We start from the raw sequence: 19,970 nt of genomic DNA, 5'->3' as shown, positions 1-19,970 counted from the left end.
GTAAAGCTGCGTCACGAGCAAAAATTGAGTGACTAATGAAAGCATTGAATTTCTACAATAATAAAAATTGGTAAGTTATTCGCATTCGTTACAAAACTTGTTTTTGTGACTGCTATACAGGATATTTCACGAGTGATAATGAGCCTGGCGGAATTGAAAATGCAACCCACAATACATTTCCAAAGTTAACGTGGCTATTTTTAATATCGTATTGTTTTAAAATGAAATTATGAATCGATGATGGTTTTGCTTCCAATAATTTTATTTGTCACAACTAACATTTATAGTCCAGTCAGCGGTGAATAAAAATGGTCGTTGCATTATCTCAGAATAACTGGATAACCGTTCATTATACCTATGAGAAAAATGTTCAAATGAAAGTTGTAAAGGATAAAATTTGACAACATTTTTGTATTTAATCGTGCTCAAATGTGTTTGGTAATTTTTATTTGGACCCGTTAGTTTCTCGACTATGAAATGATAACTCTAATATCAAAAGAAGAAACTTGTGAATTAATGAACATGCTTTTTGACGTCATTAAAGACTTGATTGAAACTCTTTAATCAACAATAATTAATCACCTATAATATATCACAATTACAGCGGTTTAGAAAATTTTGAAAACCGCCGCAAAATTTGCATTTGGAAACAGTCAGAGCAGAGAGTATGACACAGGCAGATAGAGATATTTTCATATTTGATGGCGGAAACAAAAGACTGAGAAATGTCACAAATTTGTATTGTCAGTGTCAAATTTGTCAAAGACGTTCGTGATTTCGACAGAAATGCAGCAAATTGACAATAAGAAAGTTATTCATCGTCGAACTAGAGAAATAATTTGATATACGTTTGATTATATGAGAATAACTTTTCCTTTTGATGCACTGACAAAAATTGGTTTCCTTAGAATTTGTTTTTTCAATCTATTTAGCGAAAATTTAAATTTACCTAGACATTCCTTTTTACGGCGTTCATGAGAAATTTAACACTGACAGTACATTTTTGTGACATTTCTCAGCCTTTTGTTTCCACCACCAAATATGAAAATACCTCTAATACCGTGAGATCATTTAAATTTATAATCAAAGTGGGCTATGACTTTTACATTAGCTTGACGTTTGATTTGAATTGTCAAAGTGACGCTCCAAAAGTCAATACAAAATATTGTCACCCGGGCGCCATTTGCGTCCTTGTTTTGTTCTGGGCACTCTGCACGCTCATTGGTCGAGCAATGAGTGGGCTGCGTTCGTTCCGCCTTTTGTCTCAACTTTCCCATAAATACGTGACGCCTCTTCAGCCGAAATTCGGCCCACTTTCGCTCACGTGTTCGTTTCGTTCACACCTCTCCTTCTTCAAAAAAGACTGCGGATCCGTAAAAGCGAGTTGGACAAACAGACGATGCTCTTCTTCGAGACGACCTGCGTCTCGAGAGACGGGACCCAACCGGCTCTTTCCAGAGTTACTTCGGCCTGGAAGAGGCATCGCTCCACAAATTGACACCGGCCCCGAAGATGGATTCGACAGTGCGACCGCTCCAGAGGGCCAGTGGTAACAATATGAAACGATGAGTTAACAATTGTACTACATATTCAAGCCGGAGGAGAACGCTTGCACATTTTCACAACTGTACCTATTATTTTCTAGTCCTTCATTTCTTTTAAATTAAAACAATTGAACATGAGACCCGTAAACGTCAAAATGTTTACATAACTTCTGATTTACACAGCAACTCAATTGGCAGGATCCCCAATCGTAGAAAAAAACCGCCTACCTACTTATAAGTGAATTTTTTTTAATAAACAATTGTCAATGTCAAAATTAAGTAAAAAACCACGCTGTACCACCCTAAAATGTGCTCATATGGACCAGCTGTATAACAATTTGACACCAAATCATAGTTAACGTTATGTTCATTTCACTTCCCGTACCTTTCTTTCGCGAATTCATTTGCAAAACAAATTGAATGAGAATTTAGCAGAAATCTTTTTCGAATTTAAAATAAATTCTCGCTCGTTAGGGCGCAGGCTCAGTTATATTAAAAAAATGTTGACACTCAGTGTGACTAATCGTATTATGATGAAAATCACTGTTTGCTCATACCAACATGACAATCTTTTGACAAATGTTTATTGAAAAATTTTAATTATACCGGGTGATTTTAAATGATTGTGACTTTTTTTCATATGTTGGTAATATTATTGTTGGTTATTCTGGTTTTTAATGTGATTGTTGACATAAACATAGGCGTCACTGATAGGCGTCGGTAGGCGTCCTCGCCTATTTTACTATTTGGGTTAAATAACATCTCGACGCTCTGGTTGGTGAAATAATCGTATGTTCACACAAAACGACGCTCCCGGGGAGTTGGGGCAAAGTTTTCTTGTTGTTTCGTAGTGCATTTTAATTGTAAAATGTTTTTCTCTTGGTATGTAATCGATTTCGCGAAACAGCTAGTGCTGCGATATTTGATGAAAAATAGTTTCTACTTTGTTCCGGTGCGATTAACATAAAATTAGACTAGGAATTTTGCAAAAAATTTATTAACGGTATGATACACGTGATAAAGACAAACACCTAGAAAAAATAATTCCAATTCTAAAACTGGTAACAAAACTTACCAAAAAAAAAGGAAAGACAATCAGACACGAATAGAATATCCCAATATAATGAATACGTAAACTTGTACATAACAAAAAATCTTATAAATAAAACCTAAACTAATGCCGACTGGCCTAAAACAATCGACTAACCCAGCCTGCATGCATATCACACAGAAGACTCGAAAATTTACAAGACAACTCTCCGAATACCTACCAAGATTAAAGCTCACGATAGAAACAAACTCTCATTCCGTAAATTATAAACTTATAAAAGTATCAAAAGCATCCCTAAATAATCGCCTTAAAATAACAGAAGTATCATCTTGCAAAATTTTCAATACTGAAGGAATGGCAGAAAAATCAACAGTCCCTCCTGTAGATCTTTTCCATCATTTTGAAGAACAACTTGTGAGGCAGTCCCTTGGAAATCTGGTGGATGTGAGTGCGGATTATGTTGAAGCTCTCTTCCTCATAGATGGAGTACGTGTTGGGCAAACTCAGCTCCTCGTACAGATTCCGGATTATTTTTTCAGCCTCGGGGTCGGGACGTCCGTAGTTCTCCTCCATGATCTTCCTCTGAGCGGGGGTCGCCCTCTGGAGCGCCACCACCGCCAACCAGGAGCATTTGCCCTCGCGGATGTCGTTGCCCCGCTTGCCCGTCACGGCCGGGTCGCCGAAGCAGTCCAAGAAGTCGTCCTGCGGAACAGAAGAAAGAAATTTAACAATATTTCTCATTCGAATAATTACACACTTTGAGGTTATGTTGTGTTCTATTTTATCAAAAAACAAAGTTCCGCGCACTGGCGAAGTTGGATGCTTACAAGGATCGCAAAACAAACAACTAGCTTTCATTTGAGCAATTTAAAACAGTAATTCTTGAACGTTATAGTTTAATTTAGAAAATTTGAGGTTATGTCAATTCAAATGCTTTATTCGACGTTCGAGTGTAAATTAAAGATTACATTTTTAATAACACTACGTACCTGTATTTGGAAGAACTGCCCCATTTCCATGAGAATAGTCTTGGCCTGCCTGTGCATTTCTGGATCGTATAGATTCGCCATGTACATGGCCAAAGCCATCGGCAATTGGAAAGTGTAATAGGCAGTCTTATATTTAACGATGGAGTTGTATTTGTTCATGGTGAAGAGCTCCAGATTGGGTTTTCCACCTTGCGTGAACATGCAGTCTAGGGCTTGTCCCATTGTGGTTTTCAAGGCCACGTCGTGAAACAGCTCCATCGTTGGCACATAACAATGATGATTGCTGAAATGCCTCTTGAGTAAAGTGTAAATGGCCTCTTTGATAAGGATTGCGTCGTTGATAGCGGCCAGACCGACGTCCTCTTTCTTGTACCAGCAGGGGGCGCCTCTTCGCATCTCTGACCGATCCATGATGTCATCGTTAACGATGAAGTAGCCTTGCAACTGTAAAGAAAAAAATATTCTTTGTAGAAGTCGTACAAGACTCGAGTCAATCTTATTAATCTAAATGGATTAGGGAAGCCCCACGCTGGGGTATAAAGAGGGGCCGGGATACTTTGTCGCCACTTCTGGTGGAAGTACCAATCGAAACACTCTCGTCAGTTCGAAACAAATGGTTGTTGCCGTAAAAGTATTCAAGAAGACCACACCTAATGGTAAAGTCACCGTCTACTTAAGCAAGCGCGACTTCATCGACCACTTGGACCACGTCGACCCCATCGATGGCGTCGTGGTCGTCGAGGATGGCTACCTGCAGGGCCGCAAAGTGTACGGTCAGGTGGTCACCACCTACCGCTACGGTCGCGAGGAGGACGAGGTCATGGGGGTGAAGTTCAGCAAGGAGATGGTGATCGCCTACGACCAGATCGTCCCTCCGAAGAAGTCCCCCGATCTGACCTCCGTGCAAGAGAAACTGACCAAGAAGATGGGAGCGGTGGCCTACCCCTTCATTTTCCGCTTCCCGGAGATGGCCCCCAGCTCCGTCACCCTCCAACCCGGCGAAGACGACCAAGGCAAGCCTCTGGGCGTCGAGTACTACCTGAAGATCTACGTAGCGGCCAACGAGGAGGACAAAGGCCACAAGCGCAGCACCGTCACCCTCGCCATCAAGAAGCTCCAGATTATGTCGCGCCCCAGAGCTGTGACCCGACTTCCTAGCTCCATCGTCTCCAAAGGCTTCACCTTCTCCACCGGCAAGATCAACCTCGAGGTGACCCTCGACCGCGAGATCTACTACCACGGCGAGCAGATCGGTGCCAGCATCACCATCAGCAACAACTCCCGCAAAGCCGTCCGAAACATGAAGGTCTACGCGGTGCAGCACTGCGAAGTGACGATGGTCAACGCGCAGTTCTCCAAGTACGTGGCGAGCTTGGAGACCCGCGAGGGCTGCCCCATCACCCCCGGGACCAGCTTCACCAAAACCGTCTACCTGGTGCCGCTCGCCTCCACCAACAAAGACCGCCGCGGGGTGGCCCTCGACGGCCGCCTCCGCGACGACGACGCCAACCTCGCCAGCTCGACTCTGGTCCCCGAAGGCAAGTGCCCCATAGACGCCATCGGTATCGTCATCTCCTACTCGCTGAGGGTCAAGCTGAACTGCGGCACCCTCGGCGGGGAGCTCGTCACCGACGTGCCCCTCAAACTCCTCAACCCTGCACCTGGAGCTTTCGACAAGGAGAAACCCATGACCTTCAAGAAGATGCGCTCGATGGAGAAGAGTCGCTACGGAAACTCGTACGAGAACGACGACGACGACAACATCGTCTTCGAGGACTTCGCCAGGTTCCGCCTCAGCAAGGACGGAATCGAATAAACGGAAAATCACCAAAAAAATAGCAAAACACAAAAAAACAAAAACAAAAAATAGCGCTTAAGCAACTTCCTTTTGTTGGTGGTTCTGCCAGAAGTGGTGCAGCTTTGTTCGGTTGAATATTTTCTTGTTTATTTAGTTATGGTAAAGCTTGATTTTAATGACACTCGAACAACCCGTACAGGTTCCAGGACCAAGAAAAAACTGGACTGGACGGTTATACATAATTAATCTAGTTTTCTTGTGACTGCTGTATAGGCGATTTCTGTGTAACGCTGTACTTATAGATTTAGTCATTTAGTCATTGTAAATGCATGCAAAAAAATAAAAATGTTGAAATAACGAGTGTCAATTTTAAGAAAGAAAACAAATTTGGAATCTTTAAAAATGTATAGCTCCAGTAATAGTTACTTATGCAACAAGTGAGTAAAGTAATACTTTTTTTACGAGAAGGAAAAATTGCCGCACGAGCGCAGTGAGTGCGCAAATCTGCAGAGTACAAAAAAGATACTTTACTAACGAGTTGCATACAAAAAATTTTGGCGCCCGTAAGTTTAGATAACAATTTTTTCGACATTCAAAATTTGAAAATTTTCTCCTGTGTGAACCCGTGCATCTTTAAAACGTTCGTTTTACTTGCTTTTTAAAGTGGCCTACTTATGCCAAAAAATCCCAATTTACATACGAACTCGTTAAAAAAACTACTAATTATGAATACAATTTTTTATATGTAATTGCCTTAAAAAATGACTCGCCACGGCATTTTTTTAACGCAAAATGCGTGCAAAAATGAACCGCCATGGCACTTTTTTTAACGCCTCTTGACCGATTCAAAAATCACATATTCTATGAACGCAAACGAATGAAAAAACTTTTTTTGACGGACGTTAAAATAATATTATTTTTACACCTGGCAGTAGACAGCTTAGGACAGAATTTTAGTTCATAACGAGGCACCATAAAAGTAAAATGTATCTAATCTAGGAAGATATTTTAACGCTCGTAACACATATTTATTCTCGCTTTTAATAACAGATAACTACACAGTAAAAATAAATTGAAAAAGAAAGAGTGTTCAAAAAATTTGCAAATACAGTTCTTTTTTAGAGGGTTTTCCTTGTTCTTAGTGCTGTATAATGATCTAAGTGAGGTTATGTACCTGAAGGAAATGTCAAAACATAGCAGCTAAAAACATTTCGTTGCAATAGAGAAAGAAAACCATTTGACCTCGAAAATGTTTGAACGCTCGATACTTGAGTTCCAAAGGTGCTATAATTTGCATCTTTTATGTCGTCTGTTTCATAATCTCCGGCAATAAAAAATACAATAAAAGAAAATAATTCCTATCAACTTGCAATACGAAAAAATTCCATTCAGTCTGTCCAGATATCCCCACATGTGGCAACGCTGTAAAATTTGGATTCTTATACAAATCGTATTAACTCGATGCCACCATTTTGTTCGTTCCAATTTAGAAAATATGATTCTGCTGTTCACATTTCGCGAAATTTCTTTTCTGAATAAACTTCACCTAAATGTCACAACTGACAAGTGACAGTTCATTCTTTCTCTTTTTTTCTTGATAAGATTGTCAAAAGTAAAAGAAAACGCCAAAATGGAAGAATAAATTTTTATTGCATTCCTACTCCACATTAATCCCTATGAATATTAAACATTTACCAATCAAATTGTATACGGGATTATAGGAATGTTTTCCTTCATCCAGCAACAGGTGGCGGATCTTTGCTATCAACAGATTTTATTTCTGCATCCAATTTGCACTAAACCTGCTTTCTCTAAAAATAATTTTACAGGTGCAGGTTCAAGGCTGAACTGATAAGAGCCCAAATCGTACGAAAACCAGCACCGAACCTCCAGATCGACATTTTTACCAAGCCCAATTATCCCAGGAAGTGCACTTTATTGGTGACGGCATCGCTGCGAAATATTTGCGCTCCAATTAACGAATGAAAACAGAGTCCACGTGCCTGTTCTTCCAATTAAAAAATAACACGAAACGCCGGCGTGATCCGTTAATGTCAAAGGTGACAAACCTTTACGTTTTCGCATTTCCCTGATACGAAAAGCGATAACTCTTGTAGCTATAGTAACAACCGACACGGGCAAGAAAATCTGTGATAACCCCACTTGAACCACTCTTAAAAAATCTCTGCTCACAATTCTATTCAGTACGAGATTAGCAAAATACAAAAGCGTGTTTGTCCAAGTATTTACTTATGCATTATTCATTGTGGCGAGTCTATTTTTAGTGGCACGAATAGCTAATACAGTTCTGTAAATAGTTAAACAATCAAGACGAGGCTCGAGGAGATAACGCAACCAGAACTGGGCTCAAGTGTTACGCAATTGTTTTTCCAAGCTGAAACCATCAATTGTGGCGAGCGGTGAGAGCGTTGCAAATTAGGTTCTTGGAGGAGTAAAAGAATTGCAAAAGTTGCGAACACAATGGGTCGATTAGTTGTGCCAAAAATGGAAAGTTCCGTAACCGTCTCCGATCTGGTTCAAGTTCAAGGGTGGATCCCCTCAAAACGGGAATTTCCAGTTTTGGGATCAAACTGGAAACTTCCAAATTTGGAAATACCACCACTTCATACTTACTAGTTCGACGCACCACCCCATTATGTTGGCCAGCCTGATGGTCTCGGGGGTGAGATTCTCCTCCTTCTCCAGCATCTTGTATGAGACGACCGTCGCCAGCCCCCTGTTCTTCTTGCCGTTGGGCACGTTGTAGTGCAGCACTTTGGCGTACCTCTTCGTCACCTCCGGAATGTCCGTCTGCCTCCCGGCGTCGGTCAGATCCCGGACTATGTCCGGAAAGACGGCCATGAATTCGCGACTCTCGTCTTTAGTGACGAGGTTGTACGCCCCCGGCTGGGGTTTAGCTTTGGTCTGGATGGTGGACAGGGCCCTGCAACAATGGAAACGAGTGACTCATCCGCTTGTTTGTTTTCTTCCTGTCAGGACAATGCGTCCAGACTGAATATCGCACGTCGACGTGCTAATTCACCGTCGCTAATTCGTCCGATTGATGTCGAATTAAATCGTGCCTAACGGTATCATTATTCCGATAACTAGAGTGATTTCAACAATGCCTCAATTAACAAGACACGATAATGATGCGGTTGCGCCGCACAGAAGGATCGCGGGACGTTGAACTTCCGCTCTTTGACGGAACGTCGATTGTGCACCCGAAACGGGAAAACTATTTTTCGGTTTTGGTCTTTGTGAGAGCAAGGTCGTCCGATACAGTTAAATTTCAATGTCAGACGATTTTTCTGTGGGGGAAAAAAATCAATCATCGGTCTGCACCGATTTTCGAGCGTTTCCGGATCGAACAAATCTCACGTGACATTTCGTAATCGCAATCTTTCTAATTTCGGTCTTATCTGACTGATAACATCTTGTTTTTTTTTTAAACACAATTATCACAATCCTTGACTCATTAAAAGTAAGCTTAACACTTGAGTCTACCGGCTCTACAATAATCCAAACTAATTAGCCTATGTACATGTGCACGTGTCAGATGTACATGTCTGTACGTTCAATTCCCACAGTCCATCGTGCTCTTTTCTTTCAAAACCGTGTACACAAACTAGCCGTCGGCTAAAAAATTAAAACCAATTTTTGACGCAACTGAAACCAGTATTTATTATAATTTTGCTCTATTAAACACTTTTTGTGACTGTACCGCACGCTTAACTGACAATTAAGCTGACATGATTTTGTATACTTGCCTTCAAAGACATTTATGGTTACAAAAACCACTGCCATTTCCGCCTAAATCGCGTTTTTTTAATGTTTACATATTTTTTCTTGCAAAGCGTCAAAGCCATCTTGATTTAATTGATTTGCAGAAAATTTGGTAGGCCTTGGGAGTGAAATAGACCGTTATTATCTTATAAATTAAAATAAATCTGGCGTGCTTGACGTCAACGCAATTTTACAAAAATCTAATAATGATTTATGAAAAGTTGTTCATATATTTTCCAGACTAAATATTTAATTACTGTAATGACAGAAAATGTTAATATTCCAAGTCGTTAACAAACACTTTTATAATTTTATGTTGGCAGTTAGATTCTGACGCATGTTTCTATAATCACTCACATAATATAGTGGATTCGAAAAACATCCGTGCTGTCAAGTGTCACAATTTGTGAAAATTTACTATTCGCAATGTACCACGCTGAAAGTTGAAACACAACTTTTGATTGAAAATGTACCATGCTTTATTTTTTGTGAGGTTATGTATGATTTGGATGTTTCTGTCAAATTTCGGTCACATGAAAATTGATTTTGGCTGTTGTTGGGTTGTTTAAATTTAAAAAAGATATGAAACATTGAATAGAAAGACCAGAAAATCTCAGTAGAACAGTCAATTGCTTGCTTTTCTTTGGCTTTAAGTAGTTATCTTTTGTTTTTCCACTTTTTTCCCATCGTTGACAAATTGTAATTGACACTGTGTCATAAAAATTTGGCGGGGTTTGTATTGCTACAGGGTGGTCAACCAAGTACATTGAAAAGTACTAGAACAGCTTTGTCAATATCAGTGTGACAACTTGACGGAATTTTGATAGTTCGGAAGTTTTTGGAATTCACTATACATAATTTTTTTTACGAATGTATGTTTGGTATTTTAGGTGAAGATCGCAATCCACAAGACACAAATATCTAAAAACTAGTTTTTTTATTTATCAATCGAATAATGAAGAAAATGAAGAAATAAAAAAACTGGAGAGTGCTCCATGTAAAAAATAAGATTACATCGATTCCAGAGAAACCGAAGACTTGTATACAACATCGTAGACCATTTGTAACGGATTAATGCTGTAAGCAGAGGTTCCCAAACTTTCCGATCCGCGGTAGTTGATTTAAAAAAAATCGATACTGCATAAAAGAACTTTTTCTATTTGATTGATATTAAGATCTCCTGTGCCTACGTTGAGAGTAAGGGGCGTTTTTTTAAATGCCGTCACCACAAAATGTCAAGCGGTGTGAAATCGGTAGATCTAGGTGGCATGGATGATCAGTATACAATTAGTACGAGTTATAAAAATGCTGCTGTATTCCACCTTGAGTCCAATAAAGATTGTCAATGATAATTTGCACTTATTGGGAAAATCACTTTGCACATACACTTTCTCTAGCAAAAGACAGAATCTTTGAGAACTCAAACAATTCTTCATTTCAAGAAAATCAAGATGGTCTTTTAAAATTAAATAAATTGTCTCTAATAAATTACCTGATCACACTTGCAGAATAATTATGCACCCCAGTTTGCATTTACAACTTGTGACGTTACATAACTTCAATGACAAACATCAAAATCGTGTTTTACGCATAACTCGTGTAAACCGTGAATGTTTATTTACTTAGCGATAAAATGATAAATATGAAATTATTGATAAACAATCCACTCCCTTTTACTACATGATGATCAAAAAGAATCACACAAAACGCACCAATTACATTCCTCGTTCACATTAAAACCTGTAATTTCACCTCGACCTCAGTTTTTCAAGTTGACGAGCACGTTTCGAGCCTCGCCTAGGCGATCATCAGGTACGAGACGTCGAAATCGATACGCTCGAATGCAATGCAACCGGTGCATCGCGCAAATAATTACTTCTAAGAATAACTCAACAATGCAACAATAAACCGAAGTGGCGATAAAACAATCGCCCATATGCACCTGAATAATCGCGAATTTTTCGTTCCGGGAACTGTGATGAGTCGGCGTCACGTCCGAACTTGACTCAGATTGAAAGTGACATTTGCACTTTAATTGTAAAATGTCACGCGTGTCATGTTTTCATCAGTCCCGGTCGGACAACACCAATTAATTGTCGAACACTGTCAACAACAATTAAGGCGTTGTTACGTAACGCGTGTAACTCGGAAATCTGTAACACCTTGGTATAACTCGTCAATCTGTAACACCTTGGTATAACTCGTGAATCTGTAACACTTTGGTAAAACTGGTGCATCTGTAACACCTTGGTGTAACTCGTGAATCTGTAACACCTGGGAGAAAGTTGTTACGTAACGCGTGAATCTGTAACACCTCTGTGTAACTTGTTTTGGTTCCTAGCCACGCCGGCCGCGATGGTAAACAACGTCGCAAAACGCCGGTCACTCTGAAGGTCACAACTGCCATTTCTGGGTCGCCGTAAACAAACGAAGATCGAAAAAGAGGTCAACGAAGGGCTCCGCGTGCGACGCGCTCGCAGTCACGTAGCCACATGTTGAAGTCTCCAGCTGGATCGAAGACGTGTCAACGACCTCCCGGGGCAAATTTCGTAAATTTCTTACCTGTTGTTGTTGTGCCTGTTCATTCGCATCCATTTGTTCGGCGTGTTTTGGTTGAGCTCTGTGGCTTGTTGGCGTGTTATGGCGTCGCTGTTGGTCGCCGTTGATGTTTTGCTGATCTGTCTCCTGCATTCTCTCAGCAATTCGCGGCTGGTGCGATTGATCGACCTGATCGAGGGGAACATGATGCACTTCACTGGAGATACGACACTCGACGACGGTTTCGACGAGACTGTTTTGCAAGAAGGTGCGCTTCCAATATAAACGGGGAAGACAGAGATGAGGAGAAAACAAGCGATAGGAGCGCCGGCTCTCGCTCTTGCACGAGTGCGTGAGACCACGTGGGTAGGGAATGACCGTCTGTCTTCTGTGGGGGCCGGGTGGTACGTGCACGGAGTCACACGGCGGAGGAGCGCTTTTTCAGTTTCGATCGAAATGGGGCGCTTGCGACACCCTCAAGGAAAACTCGACGAGGACTCGCTTGCGTAACGCGTTTCTGAGCATCGCCGCTGAAATCGCTGTCGAAGACAAATTGCAGGACTGCTGCTTCTGTCAAATGTCAAGATTGACGTTTTGGAATTTGGAAAAAATATTTCTGACAAACTGTCGCTTAGCAACGAACATCCAAAAGTTTTCCTGATCGCAGCGGAGGCGACTGTGAAATTGCGACTCACTAACAAAACTATTTTGCGCGACAATCGACGATCGACAAACAACACACCTTGATGTACCGACAACTGCGACAATCAAGATGGCAGGATAACAAATTTGGGGACTGCTGATTGTGTTAAATGTCAACGTTGACACTCTGAAATTTGGAAAAAATGTTAATTTCCAATGAATTGTCGCATAGCGACAAATGTCCAAAAGTTTTCCTGGTCGCAGTAGAGGCGACTGACATTTACTATCATGGTATTTTGACGCGACAATCGACGATCTATAAACAACACACCTTTGAGTGCCGCTGATGCAACTGCCACAATCAAGATGCCGGGATAACAAATTTGAAGACGGTTAGTTGTGTCAAATATCACAATTGACATTTTCGCAACTGTCACCAGAACTGGTTTCGTGTTATCAGTGGGGCAGCGTGCGATTGAAATAATCATTTTGTCTATAGATAGGATCTCACTTGCATAATTACAAATTTGAAGTACCACTGACCCAAAAATTTGGGGACCGCTGGTTGCGTTAGTGTCAGATTTGATATTGCTGCAACTGTGAATGGTGCAGTTCTGGAGAGTTTGTAAAACACGTTTGTAGCAGATTGCTTAGCAACAAATTGAAAGTTTTTTCAAGATTGCAGTAGAGGCAACTGTGAAATTAACATTTACATAATAACTGTCATACGGTTACGGCTCCTTGCTCAGATTCGTTTTTGTTCGGTACAGGTTAGAAATGTGATTAAAAATCAATTAATTTTTGTTCTTGTGTAATCAACATGTCGTGATAGCGCGATGTGTGAAAAATTGCAATTTTTATTGCGTCATGCTTAGTAAACTGTTGTGACAAAGTAAATACGTTTGAGTCGTTTGACAGTAGCAGTTTGAAGTCATAAAAAGGCTTTAATTTTTGATGATTCATAATTAAATTATTTTTTAGACACAAAATTAATACTTTTCATAATTATTAAAATCAGTAATGTGGTATTTTGATTGAAATGCAAGATGGCACAAAGGGACTCATCGTCACAATTAATTTGTTAAAGGTTGTTATGATCACGGGGTATTTTTTTTTTCTCTTTTTTAATATTTAAATTTCAGCGCCAACTTGTCTTGGTCATATCCACTCTCATATACCTACAAAACGTTTTATTGGTTAAACTGTTCTACTTGTTCTAGATCACTAGATCGAGAATAAAACACACGCATTGAAAGTACTAAAATCAAATGGACCAGCTTTTATTAACACATTTAAAAATTCATCATATTCGTATGAAATCGCTTTGTCATCCTTCTTTTTAAAAAAGTATAACATTCCATTTTAATATCGAAAGGCACCATTTCCATCAGATTGTAATAATTATAAAATTTATTAATTTTAGACCTAAAAATCAAATTGTCTTGATCTTGAACAGGCACATATAAAATGCATTCACGTTGTTTTGGCATAATGGGAGGTCATGGAAATTTTGCATTTAATTTTGTAGTAAAGCTGTCTGTTGGATTAGGTTATGTTACTCTAAATTTGAGATTATAAACAGCGTTAATCTCTAGTGTCTAGTGCATTGTTGTCAGTTTTACTAGTTTGTAATAGAAGAATACATCACGGGAAATTTAGCAACGTGTTATGTTCATTTTGATAGGTCCGCATGTTAGGCGCTTTAGTGATGCAAATCAGACAGTGTGTCCAACATTAAAAAAAATAAATCATGGCCTCCCATGCCAAACTTTGATTTTATACAGGGTGTCCCCAAAAAAGAAGACGAGTCCATAACTCCGTTATTTACCGGAAGATTTTAATTACCTGCACACCAAATTAAATGATTGTTAATAGGCTACAAAATGGCCTAATAAATTCAAGTATAGCCCCATGGACTTCAAGGGTAAACTGTCAAAAAAAAATTTTTCAAATGGGATTACATATTTTTTTTAGTAATTCTGATAGAGATTTTTATTCTGAAAATAACAGTGTATCACAAGTATACACTTAAATACCAAAAATTCACAAAAAAAATATAAAATAACGCTACTATGGTCTATGCTCCATTTTGCGCTAAACATTGGGGGCATATCTGCGCAATCCCACATATTATTATTTGTCATTTGTTTTTCTAACTACCTTAATTTGGTTATTACATTGTAACGCAATGCATTTTGATAGCTTTTCGCTTGGTGCTCGTCATTTGTTTCAAAAGTTAGTGTTATTTTTTTTTATGTCAAGTTATACTTGTGATACATTGTTGTTTTTAGAATTAAAATCTCTATCAGAATTACTAAAAAAAAGTATGTAATCCCATTTGAAAAAAAAAATTTTGACAGTTTAGTCTTGAAGCCCTTGGAACTATACGTCAATTTATTAAGCCGTTTTGTAGCCTATTAAAAACCATTTAATTTGGTGTATATATAATTAAAATCCTCCGATAAATAAGGGAGTTATGGACTCGTCTTTTTTTTTGGGGACATCTGTATTATAAAGTCAAAGGTAGTGTGAATAGATTTTAATTCCACTGAGAATCGTCCTCAAATGTCACATGATTTATATTGACAAATCACAAATCCGAATTATTTGAATAGCAACCAATCACAATTTAATTAAGCGGAAATTTTCCCTAGGGAAAATTTCCGATATAATTTACCCAGGGAAACGTTTTTTCGGGCGATTCTCTTCCGAATATACCTCGGGACAGATATATATTGCCAGAAATTTTTTCTTGCAGTCCAACACTCCTGTTTGTCGCTCAAAATTACCCTCGGGCCGGCGCCCTCGTGTAATTTTCTTGCTACAAATACTCGTGTGTGAGGACTGCTCGAAAAAATTTCCGGCAATATATCTGTCCCTTGGTATATTATACATGAAAATATAAAATAAATGAAAAGTAGAACATGCGTCTCACATACATTATCTCAAAAACTGTGCAACTTTGATTTTTCGATTTGGTTTATCAAAAATATCAAAGTGACAACATTTTGTTGTTAGGAAAACAAAGTTGAGTAAGTTAATCGTTAATTATGTATAACAAAAAATATGTTGTTGTGTATGTCTGTGAATGTGAGGTGGAATGGGCGTGGGTGGCCGGGGAAAGTGCCCCGGAGCCCCGTCGCATCACCTGAGAAGGCAAAGGAAATTGGAATGGAAAAAATGGCCGACCGAAAGGTACCCTAAAAAGCCGTATGGCTAAAAACGGGAATGGCAATTAAAAAAAAAAAGTACCGTTTTAACGTCGTTATATAAATTACTATTTCTGTTTTTTTTTTGAGTGTCCGAGTGTAAATAAAGTTAATCATTCTAATTGATTTAATAAATCAAGGCTTGACTATCTCCAGTTTCTTTTTTCTAATTTATTTCAAGAAATGTACAAAGTAAGTAAAATGTGGATACTTAGTAAAATGGTAAATAGAAATAAAATCTTATTTCTTCATCATGTCAACCACAAAGTCCATTAATTCTTCTAGAGCACTACCTGCGTCTACTCACGTAGGCCTAGCCGCATCATCCTTTCGATGGGGTCTTAATCCCCTTTCTCGTCCTATTTATCTGCATTTTATTAACAAACAAGGTAGATCATAAAAAAATTAAATTAAAATTGTTTGTAATTTTTTCAAGTCTTCTTTTCTTGCTCCAGTTTTTCTTGTACAAATGTAGAAAATTCAGAAATAAAATACTATAAATTACAAGAAAATTGTATTTTACTCTAATTTTCCTGTAATCTTTTAATTTGTAGAAATTGTTTGAAAATTCAGCCATCGCCATGGCAACAACAAAAATCCCCAGAAATTTTTTACCATTCCAAAAACTTCATTCGGGATTCGTGCATATTTCCACGACAAAACCATTCGTAAGCTTGGAAAAATGTTCGGAAATAAGTGTTACCAACGTGTTTTATTTAGTTTTTTATTAAATTTTCTATAAATACCCATCAGCCACCATACACGTGCTGATCACTGCAAAATATTGTATGTTGAGAAGGTCAAAATGTTAAGGTGAAATTAAACGAGATATTAAATTTCCTCCACCCAAAATATGGACAAATATACCGAGTGTTGCAATAGAAAAAAATCTTTTTTGTAACATACCTACTAGTCTACAGTGACGGTACAAAATGTCATCATTAGTTTGAGACAATTATGCGATATGAGGAACGATGATAGTAGTTCAAGAAGCACCCAGTATATGTAGGTATAAGCGATAAGGAAATATTTTACATCGTTTAGATAAATAGAATTTTTTATTGAAAAATTATTAAAAAATCCTTATCTCCTAACAAACTATTGCATCAACTCCTTGTTCTTATTATTACAAAAGGTGGCACGGTATCCAGGCCGGATCTATTTATCTTTCTTTTTTTTTAATTGCTGTACCGTTCCACCACCATCATTATCAAATCGATTAAATTTCTGTACTGTGCTGAGCGCAAATAATTTTTCGGTCTAGGTGTTATTGCTGATTTGTCAAAGAGACTACGTTGCAGCTGTTGCCCGTGCAAAACCGGCGCCGTCCCCGCCTCCGCAACAATTTATCACAGCCGATAATGTACCCGAGCGAATTTTTTTATCACCTGCAGCCAAATCAATTTATTGTTCCCCAAAACGTGGAAAATTTTTGACACAGATCAAACTTTTTTAATGGATTTATCGCACAATTACCGCAATCGCTCGATTACGCAACAGAGTGCAGCTTTAAAAATTCGATACTGAAAATGCGATGATAAACCAATTAGGACAAATGTATGTACAAAGTGATAAAATAAAAATAAAAATAAAAATCGCAGGTTGATTGTCAGAGTGGTACCATCGGTGTCGCAACGCTGGAGAAGTAGTTTTACAAACAAGTAGAATTGCCATCAAAGGAAGGAAACAATGAAAAATGTACGATAAAGGAATGTTGTTTACGTTATCAATATTGTCAAGGACAAACATCTCGCCATTACTCCACATGTGAAGCGTCATCTTTCGAGAAAATTCACTCGAGATTAAAAGAAACGCAACAGATGTTGCGAATTTATTATGCTGAGTAAATAGACTTGTAAGGAAGGAACCAAGTGAAGTGGAAGAAGGGAGGCGAGGAAGGCTTTTGGCTTCAGAAGATAATTTCGGAGTGCAACTGATTGCTAATTTTCGAAAATATGCCAATTAATTGCAATTAAATGCGTGACAAATAAACAAAGACAAATCTCGTGCACATATTATTTTTACATTTTAGTTGTTGATTGTTTACAACAAATTACGTATTTGTTCTGCGAGACCGTCAAAAAATTAATATTAATTATTTATTACCAACTAAGGAAATATGTCAACAGAGGTCTTAAATGTTGTTTGTGTGAAAAATACTGCAGGATTGTGAACATTAAATGAATTAAGCTATCGCGACTGGAAAATGATTTGTTTAAATAGACAACAGATAAAAATATTTGCTTAGTAACTGGCGCTTATCCCTGAATCGGAAATAAAAAATTATGAAAACTATTTCTTTCGGAGGAGGTAAGTGGTAAAAGTATGGTTGGGGTCATATAGATAGAGACAAATGTATTTGTGGCGTCTGCAATCCAAAAGTGATATCAACGACATTATCCAGTGACTCATGCCTATGCGCGTAATATGCAAAATGCAGATAAAAAATAATAACGTTAAGGATAGCAGTGTTTGGAATCGTGATGTATGACGTGCAAGCAATGCATTTTTGAAGGTCACAGGAAAAAAATTACTAGAATACCCCTTTTATAGCCCGATTTGACACCTTGTGACTTCTTTTCCTGCGTTGAAATTTTAAAATCTTGTTTCTAAACTAACTCAGAAAGAGTGGTAAATTTGAAATACAAAAATCAAAATACTTCATTCGAGAATTATTTACAGTTAACGAGAGATGCTTTAGTGGGTAATTTAAACTAGAACAGGATGTTTTCTACTTTTTGGGGATTTTTTAAATAAATAATAAATAAATAAAAAAACCTTTTTGTCTTTTGTGTTCAACTTGATTAATGTTTTGAGACAATATCCACATTTTTTTTAACAAATAAAATCACAATTAAGCTTGTAAGCAAAATAACGGCCGGTTTCATAATCCGACCCTAAAGACTCCTTTAATAAAATGCGCCTTTAAGGTAAATGCGACTTTAAATCTAAAATAAAGGAGACTGCATTTCATAAACACGGACTATCGAAACATTAGTTAAAATTTGCATTAGTTCGAAAACGAATCATTCACCGTGTGTACGTAGTCATTTTCCTAGGGAATTCTAGGGAATTTTACAGTAAACGTTTGAAAGTTTTGGTAACTCGCAACTGTTTCCCTCGGACTTTGAATTGTATTTCGAGTAGGTATTTTAATTTTTGTTTACATTCTGCATTTTACATTTTGCTAGTGGAGCAGCGCCAAATTAAAACATCCGATTAATAAAAGATTGGGACCAAAAATGCCAAATCCAACCTTTCAAGTGAAGGAGCAATTTTATAAATCTAAAACAAAACTTGTATAAAATAAGATCCTACACTTAAAGAGAAGAGAGGAAAGAGAAGAACATGAAAGGAAAAAACTGTTACCTATTAGACTTAGATTGAATTAGCAAGAAAACAATTGAGCAATAAAAACTAATGAATTCATGGAATATCTTTATTTTCTGAATACCTATAAGTTTCCGAAATGTTGATTTAATTATTCGGTAAGTACCTACTAATTCACAAAAAAAAAAACAGCAATTTGTGGCAATGCACTAGCCTAGCGAAATGTCACTTGTCATGTAATTGAGGTTATGTTCCCCATTTAAATCCACCTTTAACGAGATAAAAGGCCGACAACGAGCTTTTAAAGTTAAAGGGGGTTTTAAGGATTTAAAGACGCCTTTAATGAATATGAAACACAATTTTTAGTTAAAGGTGGTTTTAAATTTAAAACCGCTTTTAAAATACATTATGAAACCGGCCGTAAGTGCTAGACACATAAACGGCTCTCATTTTCTTCTCTATTAAAATTTTCATTTCCTGTTATTCACAGAAATAAATTAGAATTTCGTTTATGCCCACTAATCTTTTCTTATCAACCACATACCTCAAAGTTTCATTACATCACATAAACTATTTGTGGAACCTACGTAAAACATAACTACAATAGTATTTAGTGCAACAATCTTTGGTCCTAATAACATCGGCAACATTTCAGCACACACCTAATCATGTTCTTTATCAACAGAAAATTAATCAATCACTTTCTAAACATGCTTCTCTCTACTCTAAAATGATGTAAGAGCTTTGAGTTAATATAATTAATCGATATGATCCCACACATTTTCTGTCAGGTTTAAATCTGGAGTATGTAAAGGCCGTATCTATTATTTCCGTTCTAAACAAATTTTTAAAAAGTGTAGATCAATACCGAGTCATTATCTTGTTACTATTGACAATCTAGAATCTACAGATATTACTTTGTCATAATATTTTCAACAGGGCATCCGACGCATTTTACTCTGGCTGCATCTTATGTATGCATGATTAAATACAAATTAAAATTTTAATTAAGCATTTTCTTGGTAATCAATGTTCTCAATTTATTTTTATAATGTAATTAAAAATATCAATTCGAAATTTTTT

At 37.8% G+C, this 19,970-nt stretch overlaps 2 protein-coding genes and 1 long non-coding RNA gene across 4 annotated transcripts in view; 2 read left to right on the top strand and 1 right to left on the bottom strand.

Moving 5' to 3' along the window:
* Positions 1 to 10,079, top strand: part of LOC138122711 (uncharacterized) — a 43,710-nt gene extending 33,631 nt beyond the window's left edge. The window contains exon 9 of the long non-coding RNA XR_011156593.1: positions 10,059 to 10,079. This is a non-coding gene — a long non-coding RNA (uncharacterized lncRNA). The remainder of the gene's footprint in view (positions 1 to 10,058) is intronic.
* Fpps (Farnesyl pyrophosphate synthase) overlaps positions 2,643 to 19,970 on the bottom strand; it is a 31,811-nt gene continuing 14,483 nt past the window's right edge. The window contains exons 1-4 of one of the 2 annotated variants that reach the window (XM_069036974.1): positions 11,731 to 11,983; positions 8,017 to 8,326; positions 3,585 to 4,028; positions 2,643 to 3,297 (exon numbers count right to left, since the gene is read on the bottom strand). In XM_069036974.1, coding sequence (XP_068893075.1) covers positions 2,962 to 3,297; positions 3,585 to 4,028; positions 8,017 to 8,326; positions 11,731 to 11,912 — 1,272 coding nt within the window. In that variant the 5' untranslated portion in view covers positions 11,913 to 11,983 and the 3' untranslated portion in view covers positions 2,643 to 2,961. Of the gene's footprint in view, positions 3,298 to 3,584; positions 4,029 to 8,016; positions 8,327 to 11,730; positions 11,984 to 19,970 lie in introns of those variants that run through there. The other variant, XM_069036975.1, reaches the window with a different exon arrangement.
* Positions 4,053 to 5,739, top strand: Arr2 (arrestin 2). Its single transcript, XM_069036978.1, has one exon. The coding sequence runs from the start codon at positions 4,198 to 4,200 to the stop codon at positions 5,398 to 5,400; it is 1,203 nt and encodes a 400-aa protein (XP_068893079.1). The 5' UTR covers positions 4,053 to 4,197; the 3' UTR covers positions 5,401 to 5,739.

The sequence above is a fragment of the Tenebrio molitor genome, chromosome 2 (assembly GCF_963966145.1).
Source record: "Tenebrio molitor chromosome 2, icTenMoli1.1, whole genome shotgun sequence".
NCBI lineage: Eukaryota > Metazoa > Arthropoda > Insecta > Coleoptera > Tenebrionidae > Tenebrio > Tenebrio molitor.
The sequence above is the reverse complement of the archived record's forward strand: the minus strand, read 5'-3'. Positions and strand labels throughout refer to the sequence as shown.

What these genes read in the sequence shown, in the direction of transcription:
- Arr2 (XM_069036978.1), top strand. Translation starts at nt 4,198, where the DNA reads ATGGTTGTTGCCGTAAAAGTATTCAAGAAGACCACACCTAATGGTAAA.